The following is a 28,000-nucleotide window of genomic DNA, read 5'->3' on the forward strand; positions in this document are numbered from 1 at the left end:
TCAGAAGTCGCGAGTGACGTCATTTTTTAGTCGAACCTTACCTTTTGACCGAAAACGGCGGTTTCGGTCAAAGTATGGACAGGCCTTAAGAGCTGGTACACAGCCCTCAGTGCCTTATTGCCAGCCGGACATTGTGGTAAGATGCCCTCAAGTCAAGTGATGTAGCTTAAGTCTGTTTTTATCTGCAGCACAGATTTAAATATATATTTAACAGCCAACTGGCTTTTGGTACCCCAGACATAAAATGCATTAGCTCTGCCTGAGCTTACTAAAGCAGTTGAGGCAGAGCAGAGGAGAGGCACATAGTAATATTTGTTGATGGGTTTATCAAGGGGGAAATAGTCATAAAATGACAACTTCAAATTTGCCAATAGATCATGGTTCGGCTGTAGTTTCAGCAAATCTTTAAAGGTGTGTATATAATTTAGAAGGCCTTCTTGAACGGTATAGTTCCCCCTATAAAGGCATGTGATTTTGAATGTCATGTTTGGTGTACTGCAAATACCATGTTTGTCATGCAAGAGTATCATCAAGCACTGTCACTGTGTATGAAATCATCCATTTCTTTTTTAAATATGTTTTTTATTGTAGAACAGTAAGAAACGAAAAAGAAAATTAAGAAAACAAAGCTCTGAGGCGTAGCCAAGGTGCTGGAGAGTACAAAACAGTTAGCTGTAATTTTAATGCAAACTTAGGCGAGACCTTATTTATGGGATCATTTCTGGTATCGTTCCTGCCTGGGAGGTTTGACCAAAAAAGTAGTAAGTAGAGTATAAAAACATACAACAATACAAAAGGTTCCGCATACAGTGTGCCTTTATAAGCACAGATAACGGCGCTATAAAACAGTATCTGTAACAATATTTATAATTCTTTTCAACATTGAAAAGCTGAAACAAACAGAAACAGACTTGTTGGTATGGTACAAATATACAGTACATAGGGCCCGGCATAGCAGTGGAAGGCCATTTTGTTGCCATAAATAGAAAAGTTTTCAAATATTTTTTGACAGAATTATATTATAACCATGATTCACCAGGATCCTGGATGGCTTGATTCCAGGCTTAACGCTATTTATATAAATATTTTAAGAATCTCTTAAAATAAAAATAAAATAAAGAAAATTAATGGGGTTTCTATCTGTGGCACCACAAAATAGCCACCACTGCGATGCCCTATACACAATATATTTACTACTCACTTCCGCTTGCTTGTTCGTGCTTTAACATTCTCAGTGCTCCTGGACTTTGTCTTGGTTTTACTGTCTGATGACTCCAGAGAAGCCAGCTTTTTCTTGAGCTTTGCGTCCCCAGCTGGTCTCCTCCGGTCTCTGCTGGAACGCGGCTGACCCCCCCGCTGGCCTCTTGAGCCTCCCACCGCGGAGCCACTTTCCTCCTTGTTCTGCTTAACGGTCAAGGCGTCCTCTGGGTTCCACACGAGTATGTTGACCCCTGCGTTTGAAGATTACACAGCTTTAAGCGTGATAACATCTCGACTTTGGTCAGTTGGCAGATTCAACTCTTTCAAGCCATCAGCTGTTTTGGGGGAACTTACCCATTCCAGATCCTATTACATCACCCAGTGGGTTGAATTTGTTGACCTAAAAAATAAGCGTGTCCAGGTTTTAATAACAAAGTTTAAATCTCTTTATTAAAGCTTCATTATAATAAAAAATAGTGAGTGCAAACACGACATACATGCATATCTCCTTGTATGGGCCGTTCTGTCTGTGACGTCAGTTACTTTATGTGTATGATAGTCGGGGGATATCTTCAGAAATGGTGTCATATCCTGGAATAAATTCCTTACCAAAACATTTCTTCACCAATGTGTTTGTAAAGGTGTCTAGTAACACATCTCACAAAGACTGAAATTCAGTTTCCCTAGGAGAATCCTTGACAGCTGCTGAAAGTTGGGGTCCTATTCTATACAGGATAAAACACACCAAAATAAATATGCTTTAAGTAGTATGTGAGGGGTCAAACTAGGGGGTTTTCATGATTCTGAATCCATAGCAAGCATTTACTTTGCAAAAAAAAAAAAAAAAAAAACATTACTTGGGCTAAAAAAAGGCCTCACAACGCTATGGTTTAGTGATGAATCATCACTTTTCACAGTTTTGTAGGAGCCGCCTTCACCCCAAGGAATGTTTTTCGTGCAAAACAAATGCTTGCAATTGATTCAGAATCATGAAAAACCCCTAGTTTGACCCCTCACATACTACTTAAAGCATATTTATTTTGGTGTGTTTTATCCTGTATAGTTAAGTTAATAGGACCCCAACTTTCAGCAGCTGTCATGGATTCTCCTAGGGAAACTGAATTTCAGTCTTTGTGGGATGTGTTACAAACACATTGGTGAAGACATCTTTTGGTAAGGAATTTATTCCAGGACTTTTTAAGATATCCCCCGACTATGAGGATACATACATGGAGATCCGTACTAATACATTTCCGTGATCCGCGATATTGGAGTTCTTTTTTTCGGACAGGTTAAAAACTTAAGTGCCCGTTCTAGGCCTGCATTCCTTGTGGAGAATGTACTCACAGATATGATTCCGGGAGCGTTGGGATCTCGCAGCTGACATGCAAGCTCTCCGGTGTTGGAGTCAAAAATATCAATGGTCCTGAGTTCACCTGGACAGACTCTGTCGTCAGGATACCTCCCAGCCACTATGAGGTCATACACAGGATGCCACGTAGCCTGCGGTGAAAAACACAACGCACAAAATGTAGTACCTTTGAGTCGTAGTCCTGTACAACAGTGTTTCTCAACCTTTTCAGGCCGCGACCCCCAAAATAATATTTTAACTGGGGACCCCCCACCCTGACGAGCACTAAGAGTTGAGGCATTACATCAATAATATAAGACGGTTCTATTGGGAAAATAGCGGATCTACATGCTCACAACGCCTCGTTGGGAGACGTTGTGAGCTTGTAGATCGTCTATTTTCACAATTTCTGCCTCTAATATTTGACAATTTGGCCAATGTTTAATTTGTCATTTTAGAGGTATTAAAGTCCTTAAATTGTCACTTTAGAAACGTGCATATACCCTCTATACACTTAAACTTTGTTGATTTGTTTACTGTTGAGTGAGAAAACAATGTTGCACATTATCATCTGGGGACCCCCCAAAATAATGTTTGGACCCCCCTGAGGGTCCCGACCCACATGTTGAGAACCAATGCTGTACAATGGGAAGGAGACGCGTGTTTACGGGGAGACAGCCAACCTTAATGGGTGTGAGGTGCTGGTACTGCCTGTGGGGATGCTGGATGATGTGCTGTGGTTTGGACCAATCCGCTGAGGAGTAGATTCGGATCTGGTCGTACTGGTCTGTGGTGAGCAGCTTGGTGCAGTCCAGAGGATTGAAGTATGCTGTGGGGAGAAGACCACAGGAAACATTGTTAATGTTATATAAAAGACGTCAAACGAAATCTGATGACAGCCATAGGTGACAAAATAGGTCAGTGGTTCTAAACCTTTTCAGACTGTGACCCCTAAAATAATCATATTTTAACTGGGGATCCCCCTACCCTGACGAGCACTAAGAATTGATGCTTTACATTTTGTACAACACGGTTCTATAAAGTCCTTAAATTATCACTTTAGAAATGTGCATAGACCCTCTAGACACTTAAACTTTATGTTGGTTTGTTGAGTGAGAAAACAATGTTGCACATTAAGTTAATCATCTGGGGACCCCCCAAAATAATTTGGGGACCCCCCTGAGGGTCCCGACCCACGGGTTGAGAACCAATGATATAGGTGACACAGGTACAGGGGTGCACCGGAATACTTTGATAATAATTGGAATTTATCAATATGACTTCAGTTTAATCCGCTATACCTGAGTTGCTTTGTACTAAGTGCATTCTGTTTCGATCTCCACCAAATCTCTTCCGCAAAAATAGCAATGTTGTGAGCTTGTAGATCTGCTACTCTTTGGTGAATGTTCCCCCCAGAATAGGGATGCTGGGTTTCAAGTGGTTAAATGTCAAGGATAAAGCAATTTTCAGTGTGTCCTAACGGAAACGGATATTCTCTCAAGTTGCCCTTGGGCCATACACTGCATAGTCACAATTATTACATAATCGTCTAATCGTGATTATTTGACATTATCGCAATTATTCTGTCATAATCGTGAATGTTGAAAAATGTCAGAAATAGTGGAAATAGCAGATCTACAAGCACAAGATCTACAATCACAACGCGTCGCATCTTGTAGATCGGCTATTTCCACTATCAATGTTATTTTTTAAGTAGTAAGTCGTCAAATATGTCAGTAATGTATTTGTGTGTTTAGGTTATGTATCATATCTGCCATATGCAACTTCAAAGCCTAAAAGCCAAACAGAAATGTAATTAACAACGACAAAAACACAATTATATCGTTAATCGCCAATTATTTGAATGACAATTAATCGTCATGTAAAATGTCATATCGTGACAGCCCTATCTGCATCTTAGTGGGAAAGATTTACATTATTACGTACCGTGTAATATGACATAATATGAGGTCCTATAAAGTAACAATGTATTTAAGGAGTGCCGTGGAGGATGATGAAAATGTTATTTCATGAGGTGACCTGTAACATGAGCCAAAAAAAAAAAAAGATCTAGGAGAATATTATCTGTAATTCATGAACTCCTCTTCACATTGCTTTGGATGTGTAACTTCTACCATCTACCATTTCATGGAAATTTGTCAAACCGTGGAGCACAACAATAGAAAACGAGCACAACAACGTTTTCAGCCCTTCGGGATGGAAGCCATGACGTGTTTTCCATAAAAGAGAGTGACACCTGAGTTGACAGCTTTGTCATGAGGCATGTCATGGAGGAAGCTGCTCTTATCCTTAATGTTCCTCAGATCCCACAGCTTGACACTTTGATCAACAGAGGCCGTCGCCAGCAGCCAGTCACAGCGGGAGTTGAATTCGGCATGTGTCACTTTAGCTTTGTGCAGCTTATCGTTGAAGACCTGCAGCATTAGAAGAACACAAAATGTAATTTAGCAAGTTAGATCAACAAATAAATACGGGAAGAACTCATTATGGAATGTGATTATCTGATCTAAATAGTCTAGTTTGATAAAAAGCTATACAAAGACTTCACAGTCTTATGGCATTAAAGAATATAATGTATATGGGGGCGCCCGCTGGCCTACTGGTCCAGGCACATACCACATACTTAGGCATTGCCACACAGGCATGGATGCCTGGCGACGTCGCCGGTTCGATTCCCGATCCGGACGACCCTTGCCGCGTCACTCCCCATCTCTCCCCCCATTTCCTGTCAGTCTACTACTGTCCTAAAGAATATAATGTACTAGACCTTACCCGTTCGAAGATATGTGCTGCAAAATATGTGCAGGGTGTGGGTTATGGGGAAAGTAACTAACTGGTGCGTGCATGAGAATGTGGGAGCATCATAATGTAAGGCGCAGCCCATGGAGGAGTGTATATTTATGATGGATACAAATAATTTAACAGCAAAATTAGGTGAATAGAAGTATGGGGATGTACCGGTATGTGCTTGCTCCACATCATTTTTCCATACCCGTTGGGAAGATGAGACAGACCCGGTGCATGCGTGACCCATGCATGCAGAGAGAGAGAGAGAGAGAGAGAGAGAGAGAGAGAGAGAGAGAGAGAGAGAGAGAGAGAGAGAGAGAGAGAGAGAGAGAGAGAGAGCGCGAGCGAGCGTGTGTCTCTCGTCACTGCAACATTCCTAACTGTGAGAGAGGTGTGTGTGGGCCCGGGGCTACAGATCCCATGACCTGGAGGAACGGACCGTAACCCTGACAACAGGCTGTAGAGCTGTAGAGTGAAGAAACGCTAATAAATAGCTTGAATTTGGGAAAAATGAAATTCGGGCTCTGTGTGTATAATGCTAATGGCCAATGCCATGTTAAATTTGAGATCAGTCGCTGAAGCGAGTGAATAGATGTAAGCAATTTACCCCGAGTGAGAGGACATTATGCTCTCATAATGTCCGCAGTGAGGGTGTTATCGGACGAGGCGCAGCCGAGTCCGATAACACCCTCACTGCGGACATTATGAGAGCATAATGTCCGACCCCGAGTGGTAAATAGCTTTTCTACCACTTTTTCCCGTATACATGAAAGAAAACACATAGTTGTAACTTGCAAGGATCTTAAGTTACAATCATTATTGCCTATAAAACTTCCGCGAGACAGCAGATAGTTCCACAAACAACATCTTCTACTCACCAACAGATGGCGCCAACTCCATACTAATCCATGCGTCTAGCTTACAGCTAAGCTAACGTCAGTTAAAAGCACCGTTCCGGCCGTAAATAGAGGCTGTTCGCTTCCAGAAAGGCATAGGTTCAGAGAAAAGGGGCTTTAAAGTTGGCGGATTGCATTGGATCCAAATAAATCGGCGACGATAGTACGCACGTTAGTAAACATAGGACCGCTGCGACCTTCATTTGTTGGTTGGGGGAAAGGTGTTAGACTACCTCCTGAAGTCCCCGGATGTACACTGAGGCGCATTGATCTCGGACACACAACTTTGCGGCAGTTGTCCTCTCATAACCTCCGGAATTTAGCCAATCAGAATCCAGTATTTGAACACGTGACTCGAAAAAGTGGTAGAAATTGCATTTTGTGTACTGACTGACTGACTGACCTCCCTAATTATAGTATGGATATACCAGGGGTCCTCAATGGGCGGAACGCGGTCCATGTCTGGGCCGCGGCCGGACGCTCTACGGACCCTGGGCATTTAGTCAAATATCTGCACGTTTTCACGTCACCGTCGTATTGTCTTCACTGCATGCGCTCTGTATGTGGACACATGTTGTGTGTGTGTGTGTGTGTGTGTGTGTGTGTGTGTGTACGCTTCGCGGCAGCTTTCACTTTCGTTTTTGCAGAAGCAACGCGCGTTTGTTTGCTCTTAGTTGTACCGAAAATGATACGACACCGCCGAAGGGAGCTCCTAGCTCGGCACCGTTCCTCACTACTGTCCCTTGCATGATTGGATGTTTATTTTGCGGCGCTTTGTGCAATCGCCTCGTCTGTCCAACACACATTACATCTCCAAACTAAAGCCTGATTTATATTTCGTAGTACGGCGTGTTGCATGCCGAAAGTGGCTGATCTACAGGCGCACGATGTGTCGCTTCCGAGACGCGCTGAGATCTTGCAAATCGGCTATTTTCAAGACGCGGAAACTTGCAGGAAACTTTGCTAGGGACAAAGCTAAATTGCACAGCAATATTATTTCATAATAACCTTTGTCTGGTCTTATATGTCCTCCCATTTGATTTTGAAACAGCCTTGTTATCATGATATCTTTATCCTTTCTAATACTATTGCTTGTTATTAGTTCATATTTCATGATCAGTCGTTTCAAATTTCGTTCTGGCACTGTCTATAAATTGGTCAAATTATGCTAAGGGTTAGGGTTAGGGTTGTTGATGTGAATTTGAATTCCTGAGACTGAATTGTTGTTATATTGCAAGTTTTTGTTTAGTATCTATTTTTGTTAAAAATACATTTGTTATTGGTTGTTTCGGCTTAGGGTTATTATTATTTTATTATTATTAAAGAAAAAAATAGAACTAGGCTACTACCTCCTACCAAACTATATTGACGTACTTTAATAATCGGAACTTTGCCTGTTTCAAAAAATGTTTTGTGGACCTTCAAGATTTCAATTTGAGGACCCCTGGTAACAGCATTCAGTGACTCATTCAGTGAATCAGTACCTTTTGACCATCCATACTGAGTAGTAGGAGGTTCCCCGTATTGTCTCCTGTGACGAGCATCCGTCTGCTCACAGAAACGTCTACACAGCAGTACCAGTAACTGGAAACAAAACAAAGACAGGTGACTATTGACGATGATCGCATAGTATACTACGGCTGAACATGTACACATAGTACAAGACAAGGCATGGGACGATAATCGTTATCATCATGATAATAAAACACTCACAGTAATATCACAGAGATAATTTATCATGAAATTGTCCTCCATCATACAATGGGATCATGAATTTGCTTTCGTTGAGCAACAAATTCAGTGCCACTTAAACCCTCTGTACTTGATAAAACAGACCACATTTGGTATGCTCTCATTTCACTCTAGACAGATCGATTGGCCAGAAATAGCAGATTTACAGGCAACGTGTTGTGAGCTTGTAGATCTGCTATTTTTGGCGAGCATTCCCACCAAGATAGTGATCAAGTGGTTAACAAAAGTGACATTTTAAGTTTTAAGCATGTTTTTATAATCGCGATAATGTCACAATAATCGTGCCATATCATTTTCATATTGTCCCATCCCTAACAAGACTCTACTAATTAATCAAGAATATCAGTCAAATTATCACCAAAACAATAATTTGATCAACTCAACTCTGATCAAGTACATTAATCTGTCAAGAATACAACAACAAGAACACATTGTTTGGTCCAATTTCCTTCCTGACTGTCCTGCATTCTCACCAAACATTATGGGTATCATGGCCACAGTCTGCGGTTCTGGACAGGACGGTGGATGTACAACCCTCAAAGCTCTTCAAGGTCAACATGCCTTCACCGGTAGCCACGTAGACTTTGGATAGGTCCGTTGGACAAAACCTCATCCCTCCAATAAAGTCTCCAGCCCCATTCTGTGCACAAAGACAAATGCAGGCCTATCAGCACAACACGAGTGATTCAGAATTAGAGCCATACTGATATACTGCACATAGAAACAGAGCTGCTACCTTTAAATGCATTTTAAATCTGACTCTTTTATATACGATTTAAAAATTTGTTTTGAGAAAAAATGCTATTTGTCCCAAAGCGACTGCAAAGGGATGCTGCTATTTGTTTCAAAAAGCTTTTACCCTGTATATAACATGTATATAAGAAAGAAATGTGACATAGCTCTGTTTGCACAATGCTGTACCAACTCCAACTGTATGTTCCCATTTTTCCAACTGTTTTTATTATATTATGACACTTACTTTGGCAATGTAAACGTATGTTTCTCATGCCAATTAAAGCTCCTTTGAATTGAATTGCATTGATATAGATCTGTTAGGCCAATATATCAGCCATAATCTTTTTTCTTTAGGCAACAGTGGTATTGGCAATTATGCAGCTGATGTGTCCTTATTTTTACCCACTTTCATCATTTTAGGCATGTACTTTTTCGGATGACATTTATTAAGTTAAAACCTTGCAGACATACTGTTGTGGGCGTGTTAGTCCGCAAGATATTGTTGATCTACAATCTTTGGTAAAGTTTTCCTCATAATAGCCAGGAATGGTTAATGTAAAAAATATATATAACAACGATTTGGTGGCACCTCTATAGTAACAATTCCCCTTTCTGGCCAATATACAAAAATAGAGTCTATACAAATCAGGTTAAAAAACTAGTATGCATGATCTTGTTTTCAGCAAAAGGTCATAAGATGCCCATTCTCACCCCTTGAATAAAACTCATCTTATTAAGAACGTCAAAGTCCCAGAGCACTATGTCCCCACCCTTGGAACCAGCAGCCATTGTGGTGGGATGAGTAGGGTGCCATTCTAGACAGGTGATTCTGCGATCAAAATGGCTGGCTGTGCGGTGGAGCTTGTAGGAGCTTAAGGAACGAAGAAAGGGCTCCTGAAGACACTGGAATAACAGAAAAAGAAACAAGAAAATTACATGATTTCAAGTCACAGAGAGAGGGGTGAGGAGAGGGGGTGAGGGGTGTGTCAGTACCCACAGGATAGGTGGGAACTAGGGTCATCTGGGCAGTGGGCACCTTAGTGTAAAATTGTCTAGTTTTAATCCTTCAACTTCTTATTTATGCCCCAGAATTACTGAATAGGCCTATACAGGTTTTGTAGCAATTGTAGAAATATTATAACTTATTGTTGAATGTTTAAGCATGTTCTAAATAATCATGTATAGCCAAATTTACTTTAAAACATTTCCCAAATATTAAAACATTTCATATTTGGGAAATAATAGTCAATTTAACACATCTTCCTTGGTGCCCATCTATCACGTTACCATCAGTACTGTAGCTTATAGCCCTAGAATGTCTGTGATCTTACACACATTTCAGTGTATTTGGAATAACACTGACATGTGTGCAAGACCTCAGACATTCTAGGGCTATGTAGCTTACTGCTTAGTGCAGTGGTTCTCAACCTTTTCAGCCAGCGCCCCGCAAAATAATCATATTTTAACTCACTAAGAGTTGAGGCATTACATTTTGTTCTATTGTGAAAATAGCAGATCTATATGGTCACAGCGAGGCGTTGTGAGCATGTAGATCTACTATTTTCACAATTTCTGCCTCAAATATTTGACAATATGGCCAATATTAGCTTACATTTTCTTTATTTTACAGATACCCTCTAGGCCTATACACTTTACTGTGTGTTGGTTTGTTTACTGTTGAGTGAGATAACAATGTTGCACACTAAGTTAATCATCTTGGGACCCCCCTGGGCCCGGGGTCCCGAGCCACGGGTTGAGAACCACTGGCTTAGCGCTTACCTGTCTCATTTGTGAATGGAGACATTGCCCCAGCGTGCTCTTGTAAATGTAGTTCAAGATGTTTCCATGGCCACTTCTCTTCTGAGAACCTGGGAATGGGGAATTAACGTTAACTTGAGAAAATGCCCTCAAACAAAGTAAGCCTGGATTTCGATTAAAACTGCAGCGATTTTATACAAATTTAAGTGGAGCCATGCAAACCTGCTTTGATCGTTTCCCCGTCTATCTTTTCTCGTAGCTTTTTGGAGATAGTTCTCGCTTTATCTGCCTTATCTGCCGTTCTTTTCCCCACTTTCCCTTTCACAGGTGGATCTGACTGCATGTTGGTTGTTTTCATCTCTTCCTGGGAAATAAACAATAGGCTAAATAATGTTTTCAAATGCAGCGGGATTCTGCTAAAGTGACATCAGAATGCAGTTTCTCAAATAATTGTCAATTGCTTACCTGCAAATGACGCGATCTTTCAAAAAAGGCATAAAGCAATGCTATTTTGTATTCGGTAATAAAATCTCTGTGAGCAACCAACCACACGTGTTACTGTTTTGTAACCTCTGTGTGTCTGTTGTTCCAGCAAACCGACGGTAGATGTCAGTGTAAACACACTTTCATGACGGAAGCCCTAATGGCCATTACGCTATTAACTCGAGGAGCCCCTAGATGCAGACCTATGGGCGTACCTCACCTCGACAACAGGCAGGATGTGACGCACCTCAACGCTTGGCAGGATGTGACGTCACCTCCACAAGGCTCCATGGCCGACTCTCCACACCCTCTAGCCCGACCTGGGACACCCTCCTCGGCCACTTTCCGCCCAGAGCCGGCCTCTATACCTCCGTGACGGAGGGTCCGCGGACCCCCAGAGCACCAGGGCCGACGTGCCGGACCCTCAGCCCGACTTGGGACACCCTCCTGAGGGGGGCGCCACCCAGCAGCGGCATCTATACCTCCGTGACGGAGGGTGTTCCCACTTTGTGCGGGAGAGTTTTTCAAAGGCAGGGACAGGGGAGATCAGCCCAGGGGCTCCTTGGAACGGACCTAGCTCGGGCTAGGAGCGACCGTTCGAGGCGGGACTGGTACCCACGCGTCCGGCTCGGGGCCCCGGAGCCAGCCGTGGTGGAGCGCCGCCTGGCGGACGCACCGCGGTACTGCAGGCGGCGGAAATAAGGCCACAGCTCGGCCCCAGAGCCACCTGCAGGGACGGGGCCGGCTCCCAGGGGGTCCCCGAGGGGTCCCCCACGCTCGGGGACCCCCGCGGACCACCTCGCAGCCCAAAAAAACCCGGCCGAAACGGCCAAACCCGTCCACCGCATCTATAGCGGATACCCAAGCTCGTGGCCGTGGGGCTAACATATTGTATATTTACTGTATGTATACCATTGTGTTTCATGTGTATAAAACATATTGTGCATTCAATAATATGCTATTAAAATAATAGATGAATATGATCATGCTTTTATTTTAAACATGCATGTACCACTGCCATTTATAAACATAGTTTATTAACTGACAACCAATACTATCAATCTAGCACAAACAATCTGCCAATTACACAATAATCATGTAAACAAGCTATTCAAAAGAGGCAGATATTTTATATTTAAAGACAAAATATATTTTTTTCTTTCTTTTTAAAAATACAATACAGATATAGATTTTATATAATTATTATTATTATTGTTCAACAATTTCGGGGACCCCAGTATCCCCGCGGACCCCCTAGGAGTCACAGACCCCCTGTTGAAGAACCCTGGTGTAAAGCCTTTTATATCCATGTGTTACTTCGAAACATGAAGACGAACGGCGCTGCAGGGTTAGCACTATGGGTTAGCAGCTGGACTGGTCCAGGGTCTCCCTCATGCTCTGCAAGGAAGCAGCCTCTAACACAGGACCAAGAATTCCACTGCCCTACTAGTGCTACACTCTAGTCAAAATAAACTAAACTACTTCGCTATTCACAAAAACAAAGGTTATTTTGTGTTGTTGAAAGTGTATTCTCGAGAGTGGAAAACCTCTCAGCACCCCATCCACGCTGTAAAATACACTTTATGAGCAGAAAATAAAATAAAAAGTGCGCAAGTGACTTCTTGCCGCTTGTGGAGGTCACGTGATGTCTCTGCCTTGTGGAGGTGCCCTCTTGGCTGTCGTCTCTGCTCCTCTGCCTTGGAGGAATGAGGTCACTTCCTGCCTCCCTTTGAGCTTCCTGTCTCCCATTGAGCTCCATGGGCTACAGGAGTCTGCGCTTGGGTGCTCTCGATTAACTCGGGTCTTAACTCAAGCCTGGTGGGTTTAGGAATCACGCTTATTATTCACACAAGACACAAATACATTATGAATTGTGGGCGTGGTTTTCTGGTGCCACAAAAAAAAAAAAAAAAAAAAAAAAGATTAGCTTAATGTGCAACATTGTTTTCTCACTCAACAGTAAACAAACCAACATAATGTTTAGGTGTAGGCTATAGGATATCTGCACATTTCTAAAGTGACAATTTAAGGACTTTTTAATACCTCTAAAATGACAAATTAAACATTGGCCAAATTGTAAAATATTAGAGGCAGAAATTGTGAAAATAGCAGATCTACCTGCTCACAACATAGGCCTACACCTAGCGAAAATGTTTTACAAAATGTAATGCCTCAAATCTTAGGCTAGTGCTCGTCAGGGTGTGACTTCTAATAAAGTCTTCAATCAATCACATCAAATCAATCAACCAATCAATCAATCAATCAATCAATCACCAGTCCCCCCAAAAAGGTTGATGATATTTCCAAAAATAGCAGATCTACAAGCTCGGCTATTTTCGGCAAAGAGGTTTGGTGTAGAGGGGGAAAAGAACAGACTAAGTACAGATTGAAAGTTTATTAACTATTGACGGTTCAAGTGGTTAAATATCTGAAATTGACATGAGTCCAAAATATACTGAGGATAGTGCTGTCAAACAATGAAACTATATGGAATCTCTGAAAAGGTTGTGGGGGTCCCTGCTTCATCTCTCTCTCAACTAAGGGGTCCTTGGCCTGAAAACGTTGAAGACCCCTGCTTTAGTGATTTAAAATGTCTTGCAAGCATGTGTAGTAAAACATGGCACATACATATATAGGACAATGAGTTAACCAAACAAGTTCTCCCCAAATGTGTTATGCTTGCTGTGTCTCTGCAAGATGCAAGCATCATATATGTTTATTTTTTTTAATTTAACATTACATTTTAATGTAATGCGCTGATTAGCCAGACATTTTTTACAAATTTGGAGTAATACTATTTAGATATGTCATCGACGACTGACGCCATAGACTACTGATGTCACAATCTGGCCTGATATCTCTATGTCTGATATCCACATAGGAGCCAACTCCAATACCCACATTGGAGCCATACCGTTAGCATGTGGATATCCTGAGACTAACATCATTTCCTTGGGAATTGCATACAAGACAACCGAATAAGAGCTTAGTTTAGTTATTGTGGTTGCCCAACAGGGCAACACACTATAGTCCTGGGGAAACTTTATTCTAGATAAACTTATTTGTGAATTTTTCTTTTCCTTTTGTTAGGAACGTTTCGGGGGAACAAGCTAGGAGCTCAACGTTAGGCATTTTGGCTTATACATGGAGATATTAAGAACCCTATATATGGAGAGGGTCCCTTATGTCACAGACAGACAGCATGCGTTGCCGGGGACGATGTCATAACCGTACAATGGCAATGACCGTATAAGGAGTGGTTGCTAAGAGAACGCGCTGCATCACGCCATGCGTCTAAATCCCACTATCCACCTCTTTCCGCGGGAATTTACTTTTTTGCACCACACTTCCGGTTAACAGCAGACATACAAGCTCACGTCGCGTCGCAGATGCAACCGTTGCGGCGCCGGAAGCTCCGTGCAACTTCTGCGCAATGCACGATGGGATGTTGGAAAGTTGTGGATAAAACCCAATGTATCGGTTGGGCTGGGCAGAATCCGATCCAGCTATCGAACGGCTTATAGGGACTGGAAAAGGCTGAGCATCTGACGAAGGAGGAGTCTCTCAGAGGCTTGCAGATTAAGAACGAACCTACGTCAGAGCCCAGTGAGCGAGCTCTATGTCACCTTTGAAAAAAACAAACATTCACCATGGTAACGAAGAAAAAAGAGTGGGAGTGGCCCTAGCTTGAGTATTGGTCGAGCTTCACATGACAGTTAGCTTGCTGCAGAATATAGTCACGTTGGCAACCACACTTGCAATTTTCAATTGCATCTTTCTAGTTCTATTCATTTATGTGCAGTGACGTAACTGTGACATCCACTACAAATTGATCTATTTCTAGAGAAACCCCCAAGCGCGAAGTCGTTCAATAAGAATGGCCATGCGACTTCTTCTCCGTTGTGTTTTCGGGCCTCATTTGCACCGAATTCATCATTCACCCGAAGGCAAGACAAGGGGCAGGGACTACAAACACAGGGGCAGGGACTACCAACCCAAGAGTCTGGAAAAACACACTGACAGCGTGATTGGTTGGGCTTCTACACTGTGGTCTCTTTCCTACTACAGTTCTCCCCTCCTCCTCGTCTATCTCTATAGGGAAGGTTACATCTGCAGCAGTACGTTGGTTCCAGTGAGTCAGTATGGGGGGACGGCGCTTGTATGTCTGCTTGGAATGGCCTGTCTCAGAGGCTGGGGGAGATGGACGAACCCAGAGTATCTTCAGTTTATCACTATTCTGGAGGAAACCAGGAATAGTAGCGCACCTAGAAACAAGAACACACTGAGATGCTATGATTTTGACTTTTCTCACTGGCCTGCTGACTTCAACTGGACAGCCAGCCTTGGACAGTCGTCCAAGGCTGGCGTCTCACTGCTGAAACCAGAGCTCAGAATGACACGAACAGGATATACTGTTTTCACGCCAGTCTGCACTATGCTGTACAACATCATTGGTTTCCTTATCGCTCACTCATTTGGGCGGAGCATAATGTACCCTGGGTCCTTAAGCTTAGTGGTGAAGTGCATGAAACCTACACTTCAGCAAGGCCGGGCTCGACTCGTAGAGGAGTTTGACGGCCAAAGGAACAAACTTCTCGCCTGCGATGGAAGTGAGATTGACACCATGTTTGTGGATCGGAGGAGAGACGGAAGGAATGTCGGACAGACTCTGGTAATCTGCTGTGAGGGCAACGCAGGCTTCTATGAGGTCGGCTGCATGTGCACGCCGTTGAAAGGTTACTACTCTGTGCTGGGCTGGAACCACCCGGGTTTCGGAGGCAGTACAGGAGTTCCCTCCCCCCAGGGCGAGGCCAATGCGATGGACATAGTGGTCCAGTTTGCGGTTCACAAACTGGGCTTCCAACTCAGTGACATCATGGTGTTCGGCTGGTCCATAGGAGGCTTCACAGCCACATGGGCAGGGATGTCATACCCTGAGATCGGCTCCCTGGTTTTGGACGCCTCCTTCGATGACGTGCTGCCCCTGGCTCTCAGAGTCGTGCCTGCCAGCTGCTTGAGGCCGTTGGTGCAGCAAACGGTCAGGCGGTATATGAACCTCAACAATGCTGAGCAGCTTTGCGAGTACCCGGGACCGGTACTGCTGATCAGGAGAACCAAGGATGAGATGGTCACAACCAAGGGTCCAGAGGACATCATGTCCAACAGAGGGAATGACCTCCTACTTAAACTGCTCCAGTTCAGGTATCCTAGGTTGATGACCGATGAAGGAATAAGAGTAGTCAGACAGTGGCTAGGAGCTTCCAACCACACGGCAGAAGCGAATGTCTGCTGTAGCTATAATGTGGATGACAACTGGTGTGAGTCTGTTCTGCGGTCCTACCAGATGGTCAGAGATGTCTTCTACCCATGGAGCATTGGTGAGGATATGACATTAGAGGGAAGGCAACAGTTGGCTCTTTTCTTAGCACGGAAGTACATGAGGAACATTGAGATGACACACTGCAGTCCTCTCCCTATCTCCGAGTTCCGCACCCCATGGAGGCTGTGAAATACGGAAAATAAGCTGATGTAGAGATGTTGTGTGGTCAGAGGGAAAGGCATGATTCTATTATTGTGACGTTCAGTAAATGTTCCAATACGTGTTGTTTTCGCCATGCTGTAGTAACATAACCAGACAAAAGACTATTGCAAATGTATTTTCTTTTTTGCTGGCAAAAGTTACAGCAGTACGTGGTTTGAAATTGCTGTAAACACAGTAATCATTGTTTATTATCATCGCTGACTATCTTCCACCCTATTCAAGGAATTTTTGCGAGTAATTCAAACTGATATAGTCTTAACTTGTTTAACTTGTTCAACAAGCCTCATTGACCTACTATAAAGACCAGCAAAAGGGAACATTGCTGATCGATAGATATCCAAGATTGCCTCTGTGGGAGAGCAACCCTCTCTGGTATCATGGGACAGTACTTTATAAATAAAGATTATTAAATGTATATTAACTCAGATTCCACCGTAGCAAACTGTGGTTATCGTGTGACAACCCTAGTCAGAAACACACTTGACATTGTTTTACTTTTCCTGAATTAATGGACAGTTGTATTCTAAAGTGTTTTATGCCTCTTTCTATCAAGACAGACAAAAAAAATGGGTTTCCAAGTAGACCACCTCTCAGTCCTTCAGGAAACTGTGTGTGTGTGTGTGTGTGTGTGTGTGTGTGTGTGTGTGTGTGTGTGTGTGTGTGTGTGTGTGTGTGTGTGTGTGTGTGTCATCAATATGACGCCAGCCATATAGACTTGCTTTGAAGTTTCATAAACTATAGGCCTACTACATATCTCGAAAGACATTTGGGGATTTACTTCCTTGAGCTATTGGCAGTGTGGACAAGACATTTGGCAGCGGCACTGTTGGTCAGGCCATTTTCAAAGTTAACCACTGGACTCACACTCACATACCCTGTAGTAGATGGCTCTGCACACAGGAGTCTCACCATAAAAAAGGGGGAAAAGCTGAAACAAGTAGGGACTAAAGGAAAGTTTGCGTATACACTGCAGTGATGTAACTGTGACGTAACCATGACATACACTCCAAAAAGGCCTACAAGAGCCAAGCAGATGCAGGCAGGATTTCATTAATGTGAGTCGACTGGCAGGTCAGAATGTTCCAGATGCTTTTAAGCAAAGTAGTTGGTCCGAAGTATGTTTCCATTCTAAGGATATGGACACCAAATATGATTGGCTGGGGCGCTATAGGTGGAGTGGCACTGGTCCATTTTACAGACTGGAGGCTCTTTCTGAACTATGTGCCCTACATTAACGGGAAGTTCAAGGACGACGAGTAGTCTCAAGTCTCATGAGTACCTGAAGTTGGGGGCGAGAGCTTACTCAACTAGAACTGTACTCTGTCGAGGTGCCAACTTGCGCCTGGTGCACAAGTAGGCTATGTATGGCCGGCCCACTTGTGGGCCATACATAGCCTGTGACCCATGAACTTGAACTGCCTTTTAAAGGCTTGAATCAGCAGCACAGATGCTCTGTGCAAATTCCATCAATTTCTCATGTGACACCTGCAAGACACTGGGCCCCTGTGAGATGTTGTACATCACTGTGTGCGGAGGACTGGAGTACATCATCGTGTGACCTTCCATGGGCAGGGAGGACGTGAGGGCCTGGCTGTGCTGTTGTACCTGCAGTCCACTGCCCTCCTGCACGGTGGTGGTGTAGTTTGTGGGAAGCATGGACTGGCACTGCTGCTGGGCTGGTGGTGTTGCCTGGTAGACTGGCCACGTTGGAAGACAGCTCTCCAACTCAGACACTTGGAAGGTGAGGTCCCTCACCCTCGCCAAAGTCGTAGACTTTGGCTATTTTAGACATGCGGTTCGGGCTGCTATGCGGCCCTCACGCCTAAGTTGCACCGCCGATCCGACTGATATGCTCATATATGGAGATCTAAAAAATATATATATATATTTTTTTGTCTTGAGAGATTAGGAGAACCCTGATGTCATCAGTATATGCTCAGTTGCCCATATATGGCCTTGTCCCCTTTTGTGCCCATATATGTAGACGATTGATTTTTTTGCGTAGCTTGCTCCTTCAAGGGAGATAGCTCTCTTGGTGTTGCCTGTTACAATAGTAACATAACGCAACAAACTATTGTTCTCTTCCAACTTTACAGAGCAATAACAATTTATAGCGAAACCCCCAAAAGTCCACTGAGTTCAATGGAGTAACACTTTATAGAGTAAACTCCAAAAGTCCATTGAGTTCATTGGAGGAGTGTTGCAAGCTTGAGGATTGGTCAAGCTTCACATTACATTGCCACGTATAGCCCAAAAAATTGTGTTTGGTCCTTCCTGTTTACCCTTGTAGATTGTTACCTGAATTGTCTCATCCCTCTGGTGATTGGTTATCTTCTTAACCTGTATTCTGTGACTCCCCTGTGTAGTCGGTTTCTGGTCAGTTTGTCATTTTGTGTCAGTGTGAGTTTAGTGTCTTTTTCCACTTTGCGTTCTTGTGTACCGGTATTCAAAAATGTTGGTTATTAAACCTTTTTCAGTTGAACCTTTCCTGCCTGGTCGTTCTGCATTTGGGTCCTACTTCACACTCATACCCTGACAGGGACCACCACTTGCAGATTATACTTTTTTCATAGGTTTCATAGATTCAGAGTGGATTTCAATACTTAGTAAACTTGACCTTGTAATACAACTGTAAAAAAAAGACGAAAAAAAGGCACACACACACACACACACACACACACACACACACACACACACACACACACACACACACAGGTTTGCAATTGCTACTTTGTGGGGACATTACACATAGTCTACTATCTTTGTGGGGACATTCCATTCATTTTAACCCTAACCCTAAACCCTAACCCTAACCCTTAACCTAACCCCTAAAGACCTTGTGGGGACGTATTAATTTGTCCCCACATGTTTTTTTCCCTGGATTGTACTATCTTTGTGGGGACATGAGGTCCCCACAAAGATAGCTTTGCAAGCACACACACACACACACACACACACACACACACACACACACACACACACACACACACACACACACACACACACACACACACACACACACACACACACACACACACACACACACACTCTCTAGTGGTGAGCATCAACTCTAATCACACGTAATTATTTGCGCGCTCCTCAATGCCCGCCAGTGGTGCAGTGGTGATTCAATGTTTGGGGGGTCGCGAACGTCGCTCGACACCTACTATACAGGTCTATTGATATGCAAATAGGCTAGTTTCTTTGTTAAACGGTTGTCGAGGTGAATTTCGGTGGGTGCGAGACCCCGGGTCAAAAAAGATATGGGTCGTCGGGGGCGCGCGACCCAAGACCACTGCAACACTGATGCCCGCCTCCTGTGGTTGCGTGACCAAAAAATAATGTTATCTTTAACAATATGTCTATTATCTGTCAATATTATGGACATTGTAATGTCCAATCAGACACGACTGGTCATGCTTTGCTTGACATCACAATACAAATGGTAAGACGGAATTCAGTTCCCAGTGGATTCCTCGCGACTCGCGTCAGTGCAACCACACTTGCAATTTCCCAGAATTGCACCCTTCTAATTTATGTTGTACTTTTATTCAAGTAAAATGTTGAACACAGGACTTTTACTTGTGAAAGTCTTTACTTGAAATTACTTGAGTATTTCTTTTCTAATTGTAGTAGGCCTATTGCAATTACCGCTCCTACATCTGGCTTTGTGTATAGTATGTCCGTCCGTATGTCCCGCAGAGCTCAGCTTTGGCCAAGCTTCATGGCCGACGTGCATTGCGTACGAGCCGTCCGGCCGCCCCACTGAGTGCAGGAAGTCGAGCAGCCTGTCGACCACGGCGTAGGCCTCTAGCTGCGTGCCCACAACAGCGCAACTTGCGCAAGGTGCGCAGACGGCAGCGTAGGTGGGCGTCAGGTGGCCCAGCTGGCCAGGCCCGCCGGCGAAGCCCTCCACCGGGCTCTGGCAGCGCGCCGGGAAGCAGCACACGTCTGAGGCAGTGACGGGCGAGTCAACGGGACGCCCCAGCAGCTCCAGGCTGTGGAGGATCCAGTAGCACAGCCAGGACCGGCTGGCATCCAGGCAGCCAAACGCGTCCGACAGGTGGCGTAAGCCTTGGTTCAGGTACTCTGCGTGGCGCTCCCTCAGCCCTTAGGGCAAGGTCGCTTCTCGCCCTTAGGGCGTCTTACTAGTATTGATTATGAGTAGACCTATTAGCTTGTCAACAAAAATCGTATATTCAAGGACAAGATGGTAAAACTATGATTATTGATTCTTTATCATTTTGTTCCCATTCCGAAGTAAACTGCATTTAGGTGGTGGTAGTTCAATACAGTTAATTGCTCATGTCCACCAGCAGAGGGTAGTGTTGCACTTAATTTCTTGCAGTAGTGATCAATTTCTTCAACGTTTTTTCTGTCAGTGTTGAACTTTGAAGTCAAGAAGACACGTTCAGTTTAGGTTCACGCTAGCCTAGCTGACAATCGTGAATTACAAATCACAACACAGCATTGAAGTCACTAATGTAGGGATTATTATTTATTAAATCATGATTTATTAAATAGTCACTCTGTGCGGTGGTTCTACCACGGAACGAATCATTCCAAATTGTCAGACGTCGTTTCCGATCGGACGTATTTTTAAAGCAACACATAATTTAGCATGGAATCCATGGAATCTACGCGTGTGCTGCAGTATTTGACAGAGGTTGAAGAGGCTGCAGAGGATGTTCTCGCCAGCAAACAACAAGTAACTATCTGACTGTAACGTTATAATGAATACTGCTGGTTTTGGTCAACTGATAACGTGTTATCGCAGTAAGGTGGCGATGGCGATACCCATAACCAGTTAGCGGCTAAGTTGGCTTCTGTTGGCTCCTCCTGTGCCTCAGATGAGATGATGTGTATATTTGTCTTCATTTGGTCCTTGGTAAATACATTCTTTGTAAACAACAACACCCTCATCCATGTGAGACAAAATGATTGATCACAAAGAAATAAGACTGGGGAGTGAATCAATATGTATATTTAGACAAAGGTAAACAGTACAGAAATAATGGTTCAAAGGTTCGGGCTTTCTCTGACAAATGATGTTTTGACATATGTATATGTACTACTGTATATGGTCACTTGGTCAGTCAGTGATGACGTTTAAACAGTTCATAGGATGTTTCCATTCCAAAAATGACAAGAAAAAGAGTTCATTGTAATCCATGGTGTCAGCTAAGCCTTATAAACCAAAATAATTCTCATTGTTTTAGGTAGGACAGTAGATAAGGCCTCATTTCTACCAGACCGAGACCTGGCCTTGTGAGTGCTTTGCACAGAATTCCAAGGTTGTAATCTGGTCAGTGTCACCCATTCACAAGCTGGACCTTGGTGTCAGATGGTCATCAATATGAATTGATAAAAAGATGATATTAACCATAACAAAATGTCCTATTAGGATAGAACACCATCAGTACTAGAGGTCCTGGTAGGACACCAGCAGTAGAGGTCTATTGGTAGCAGTAGTATAGAAAATCAGCAGTACTAGTCCTACCTGAAGTCTTCAGACTAGGGAAGTAACTTGTTATTGGTAATTACATATTTTAAATCTGGAGATGTTTGTATTGAAGCAAAGTAAGTCAAACGCAAAGCAAATTAATTCATCACACATTTCAACAACAAGGCCATTTAAAATTCTTTACATAAAACGATAAGAGATTTGAGGATAACAATGGAGGAAAAAAAAGTTAAAGTAGGACAAAAATTCTGCAGTAAAATTACAGTGCAGAAGAAAACTAGAAAGGTGCAATAAAAGGCACTGGTAAACAGAAGATGAAGCCACATACAGTCAGATAGATGTCTGGTCGGTTTTTACTCGGCTGCCCGTTTTTTATTCGCAGAAAAATTGTCAAAGCTAATGGCTTCATAACTAAGGCAAGAGGCGATATGTCTACATCTGGCCTACATCTTGGCACAAAGCGCTCAAAGTTTGTTGTACGCCCAGGGCCACATTGGCCAAGTGTCCGGGACGCTAATGAATAATAAATGGCACCGCTCACTTCACACTAGGTGTGATTTTTAACCATGTACCTATTTGTGATATTGTGATATAATTTCTTTCTCTTTAAATATAGGATAGCATGTTTTGAACTCGTAGATCGTCCATTTTCACTATTAGATTGTTTTGTTGTTGTAATTTATAAAAAAGGGTTTAAGTGGTCATGTCACAATATCACAATATCCAAAATGGCAAAATCCCAGACAATATACTGTATACTGTAGTCTCATGTCAATGTTGTAGAGTTCTTCCTGGGACCTTCCTTTACAATATATTATCTATATATGCATTTCTGGTCCACGTTACACTGATAAGAACCTTGATGCGCGCGCAGGTCGGTACCAAATGAGCCAATGAAACCAGCGCTCCCCAAAACAACAGGTTTGGGGATTGTTGGGAATTGATTACATGATACAGTCACCTGTGCATTTAGTCTCAATGTTTGTAAACAAGAAATGGGTCTATACAGACCAGTGCTGTGTTCTACCTGTAACGCACGAATACAGCGTCTGCGGTCGGGGGAAAAAATATGAATAGCGTCTGCCCTCGTGAACCTTTCAAAGTAGCGTATTTGATAGGCCTGGCCTGGTCACACGAATAGCCGCGGATCATAGATTATAGTATACCCTCAAAAAAAGTCTAGAATACAACACTGATACAGACTAGTATTGCCCAGGCCTATTCATAACCACGACCAACTTCTGTGGAATTTTCAGATTGTGGATCTCGATGTAAAAAGAAACAGAAACAGGGAGGCATTGAATGCGTTGCAGAAAGACACGTCAGATCCAGGTGAGTGACCCGGGTTAATTTGCTTTGTCAGCTTTGTCCTATGCTAGACTAGTAGTATCACTGATATGTGTTGTTTCTTTCTTTCTTTTTTCAGGGAAAGTGAAGGTTTGCTTTGGAAACATGTTCATAAAATTCCCTAAATCAAAGGCAAAGGCCATGATTCAGAAAGGTAAGGGCTGTTCCATCACTCTATGTTCTATACCCAGCCTTATTTTACGGTAGTTGCCGAACTTGCCGTAAAGGTTTTTTTTTCTTTCATAAACACTTCCTAACAGTAACTGTAGCTGACTTTTTGAAGGCCTTATTTCCTTTTTAATAAAAATGCCAATACGTCTTACTTGACAAAAACGAGAAGGATTCATCAAAGTGTGTGTGTGTGTGTGTGTGTGTGTGTGTGTGTGTGTGTGTGTGTGTGTGTGTGTGTGTGTGTGTGTGTGTGTGTGTGCGTGTGTGTGTGTGTGTGTGAGAGAGATTGATTGATTGATTGATTGATTGAATATTTTATTAGACAGAAATGTAAAAACACTAGTCAAACACTTGGGGCTCTATTTTCGTTCCTGCCTTACCCCTTACCCATAAACCTTTTTGCCATTTTTTTACTAGTTTGATTTTTTTTTTTGGGAATATTGTATGTTTTATATACATGAATATATGAATCCGAGCTCTTTTAATAAGTCCAGCTAAGCACGTCGTTAGCCTTAACCACAACAGAGAACACTAGGAGAGAACGTCCTGCTGTGAGGAAGTACAGTATAGGTGTCAGGAGAGGCATGCCCGAGTATTGTTATGCAAAGCAAGCAGCCAGGTAGGGGATCGAAGTGTTGACCGCCGCGACGGCCGCGTCAACACATCGTGACGGCGTTTGTGCACGTGCATGCACGCATGTGTGCATGCAGCTTGAAAAGAAAGGGAACGTCGATCCTGTGCTCTTGGGGAAATCCTGCTAAGTCAAACGCCGATAAGGCAAACGCAAATGTACTGCCCGGGTCTCCTACCGTAGTGATCTTCTGCCGTCCCGTTAAGGAAAACTGCAACAGAGTAGCCTCCTTTTGTTATGGTGAAATGAATAAAGAATTTTGTGCAATACAATGGTTATATGTCACAGTTATTGTCCACGACATTGCAAGCGGCGCGAAGGCCAGCGGGCCAGGGCCTCCGCCGGCCGTGCGAGTTACGTAGCCGTGGTGAATGCAATCGTTATATTTATGCCCAGGCCATAAGGCCTGGGCAAGCGCACGATAAACGCATGAATGGAATGAAACGCGATGCAGGTGAGCTCACATTTCACCATAACAAATGGAGGTTTAAAAAAAAAAAAGGAGTTTGTCTTATCTGCGTTTGTCTTATCAGGATGTGCCCGTGCTCTCCCGAGGCATCTCACCCCTGGTTTTCACTGTTAACAGTGAAAAGGTTTTTCTCCAGTGTGGATACGCTGGTGTATCTTCAGGGCACTTAACTGACTGAAACTCGTGTCACACTCTTTACAATAGAAAGGTTTTTCTCTTGTGTGGATACACTGGTGGGCCTTCATTGAATCTAATCGACTAAAGGTCTTGTAACACTGTTTATAGATGAAAGGTTTTTGTCCAGTGTGGATAAAATGTTTGTTCATGTCACTTAACTGACTGAAACTCTTGTCACACTGATTACAAGAGAAAGGTTTTTCTCCTGTGTGGATACGCTGGTGGACCCTCAGGCTACTTAACCTACTGAAACTCTTATCACACTGTTTACAAATGTGAGTTTTCTTCCCTGTATAAGTCAGCTGATGTGTCTTTGCTGCTCCTGGTTGAGTTAAAGTCTTGGTAAACCTTTCGTGACTGTAAGATTTTGGTTCATCTGTGTCTCCTTGTTCCTGGCTAGTTACAATTCTGGTGATTTGCTGGAAGGATTCTGAGGGGATCTGTCCATTTATGGGTATTTGGAGGTTGTCATCATGGCTTGATTGAGATCTGAAGTGTGTACAATCAGATTGAAACCACACTCCTTCCTGGAGTGGCGGTTCATCATCACATCTGCATCTAGACATAGACTGTGATGGGGACAGAGTTGTAGGTTCTGTTGGGTAATGGACAATTGATTTATCCACTTTATGACTCCCCATGTTCAATTTATTTATCCTCTTTCTGACGCGTTTTCCTCCTCCTTTATATTAATGGATATTACTTAATTACATTTACAAAAATCTGTCGTTGCTTACAATTGACCGCTGATGCATTCAGGCTACGGTCATAATTTAAACAAAAATGAGTCGATTCATATCAATTAGAGTAGAACGGTAAACCCTGTTTATCTTTGTTTCTTAATTCATAGACCAAGAACAACTAGACAAGGAAATTAATGATCTTCGCAAAGGCCTAAAAGCAAAAGTCAATCATCTCAATGAGATACAAGGTAAGCTATACAGTAGCAAAGGAATCCTTGTGATAAAATGTGTTTAGCTACATATGACATTTGAAAATGCTGAGATTTCAGCAATGCCCTCTGTGTGAACAAAGTATACATGATAAGTATTATGTTTTAAATAGCATATAAACTAGTTGAAAATAAATGCCTAATAGTTTGTATCAGCATAGAATAGCAACATTGTTGTGAGTGTTATAAAAGGCCGAATTTTAGATCTGGCACTTCTAGGACAAAATACTACGTTTAACGTTCCTTAGTAGGAATGGGACGATATGAACATTTCATATCACGATTATTGTGACAAAAGAAATCGCGAGTTACGATATTATCGCGGTAATTAAAATCCATTATCCGGGGGTGGAGCATTTGCCAAAAAATAGCAGATCTACAAGCTCACAACGCGTTGCAAAGGCGACGCGTTGTGAGCTTGTAGATCGGGCGACGCGTTGTGAGCTTGTAGATCTGCTATTCTTTTGGCAAAGACATTTGATAGAGAGTGAAAAAAAGACTGTACCAAGTACGTATATTATAAGTACCTTTTACCAAAGTGTTTACAGTAAGTGGTACAAATAAAAGGTGAATTGATCCCAGTGCATGACGGAGGACGATATCACAATGAATTAAATCTCCATGATATGATTATCGTGAGTGTTTTTTTTTATCACAATAAACGATAATGGCGCTTATCGTCCCATCCCTATTCCTTGGAAATATGATTGCAAAACGCCTCTGAATGTCAGTGGATACCGGAAAGGTCCCTGGTTCAACCAACAAGTCTAACAGCGTGGCATTATCACTTCACTCTGTCATATTGACTTCCACTAAATATTGAGTTTTCCTCTCCATTGACTTCCCTTATCAAATAAAACAAAATACCATTTAAAAAGTCTTATTGATGCCACCTGGCCCACCTCCTTATGACTCCAAAATAAATAAAGCATGCATTCTCTAAGTCAGTGGTTCTCAACCTGTGGGTCGGGACCCCCAGGGGGGTCCCCAAATTATTTTGGGGGGTCCCCAGATGATTAACTTAATGTGCAACATTGTTTTCTCACTCAACAGTAAACAAACCAACATAAAGTTTAAGTGTATAGAGGGTATATGCACATTTCTAAAGTGACAATTTAAGTACTTTTTAATACCTCTAAAATGGCCAAATTAAACACTGGCCAAACTGTCAAATATTAGTGGCAGAAATTGTGATAATAGCCGGCTTTGTGAGCATGAAGATCTGCTATTTTCACAATAGAACTGTAGTATACAAAATGTAATGCCTCAACTCTTAGTGCTCGTCAGGGTGGGGGGGGGGGTCCCCAGTTAAAATATGATTATTTTGGGGGTCGCGGCCTGAAAAGGTTGAGGACCACTGCTCTAAGTAGATGCTCAATCAAATGACAATAATTAATATTGGCATTGGATGAATACTCTAATGTGTGGATGTATGTTTGCAGGTAAACCAGAGCTGAGAGGCTGCAACCTTTCCCCCCTCTCTGGTGATGAGATCAAAGCTATTAACAGCGTACTGAAGAGATGACATCTTGGCTATGATCAGACTGGCATCACATTTTTGGCCTATAGAGATTCAATTCAGATACAAGTTAGAACAGCAACAGATGGAAACTGATTTTTGAAAATTGGATTTGAAGTCTGATTTTCTAATGATTTGTCTGGAGGATATCGAAGCCTGATTTGTATTTTGTCTTATGACGGATGCTCACTGAAAATAGACGATCTACAAGCGCATTACACCGTCGTACAGCAGATTACAATTTAAACATTAATACTCACACCTATGATTGAGAATCAATTCCTCTTTGCCTGAACAAAGCCCAAATGACAGATGTGATACCTACTCATTGGACCAAGGAAGTGCCACATAATCTCATCAGGAAGTTTTAATTTAAAGCATCTTCTGTGTATACAGTACTGTTGCGTTGATGGATATATTTGGATACTCGACACACGACAGAAATGACTTGGGACAAACCTTGCTTCTATTTCAGTTTACCATTTGAGACCAGTATTTTCACATTTAAAGACTATTAATAAAGGCACACACCAACATCTCGTTCTGTGATTCTCCGTTCCTGAGAAATGACCAATGTAATATTGACTGTGACCTTGAGCCATTTATCTATGGCAGCCTAGAGATCATTTTTACCGAAAATCCATGAAAATCTGCCAATCTGTTCTGGAGTTATTTTCTTCTGAACAGACTCGCACACAGGAGTGATTACAATACCCTGACACTTACAGTGTGCATGCTGAAAGAG

The 28,000-nt window shown here is 42.7% G+C and overlaps 4 protein-coding genes across 4 annotated transcripts in view; 3 read left to right on the forward strand and 1 right to left on the reverse strand.

Annotated features, from left to right (window-relative positions):
- The window catches only part of fbxo9 (F-box protein 9), a 446,168-nt gene that overhangs the window by 248,380 nt on the left and 169,788 nt on the right, over positions 1-28,000 (forward strand). The window lies entirely within an intron of this gene.
- On the reverse strand, positions 1,198-12,742 carry ddb2 (damage-specific DNA binding protein 2; the record flags this gene model as incomplete). The annotated part of the gene is made up of 10 exons (XM_080740750.1): positions 1,198-1,451; positions 1,555-1,600; positions 2,548-2,703; positions 3,235-3,380; positions 4,809-4,986; positions 7,740-7,839; positions 8,481-8,647; positions 9,454-9,645; positions 10,522-10,610; positions 12,610-12,742. 10 exons carry the CDS (start codon positions 12,740-12,742, stop codon positions 1,198-1,200), a joined length of 1,461 nt encoding a protein of 486 aa, XP_080596876.1.
- LOC308296541 (phosphatidylserine lipase ABHD16A-like) lies at positions 14,855-16,492 on the forward strand (the record flags this gene model as incomplete). The annotated part of the gene is made up of 1 exon (XM_080739836.1): positions 14,855-16,492. The coding sequence occupies exon 1, from the start codon at positions 14,861-14,863 to the stop codon at positions 16,490-16,492; it is 1,632 nt and encodes a 543-aa protein (XP_080595962.1). The 5' UTR covers positions 14,855-14,860.
- pdrg1 (p53 and DNA-damage regulated 1) lies at positions 21,134-27,793 on the forward strand. The gene is made up of 5 exons (XM_080740261.1): positions 21,134-21,233; positions 23,246-23,321; positions 23,416-23,490; positions 25,635-25,715; positions 27,179-27,793. The coding sequence occupies exons 1-5, from the start codon at positions 21,147-21,149 to the stop codon at positions 27,259-27,261; spliced, it is 402 nt and encodes a 133-aa protein (XP_080596387.1). The 5' UTR covers positions 21,134-21,146; the 3' UTR covers positions 27,262-27,793.

This window comes from Nannobrachium achirus (assembly GCF_963921795.1).
Source record: "Nannobrachium achirus genome assembly, chromosome: 13".
NCBI classification, from domain to species: Eukaryota; Metazoa; Chordata; class Actinopteri; order Myctophiformes; family Myctophidae; genus Nannobrachium; species Nannobrachium achirus.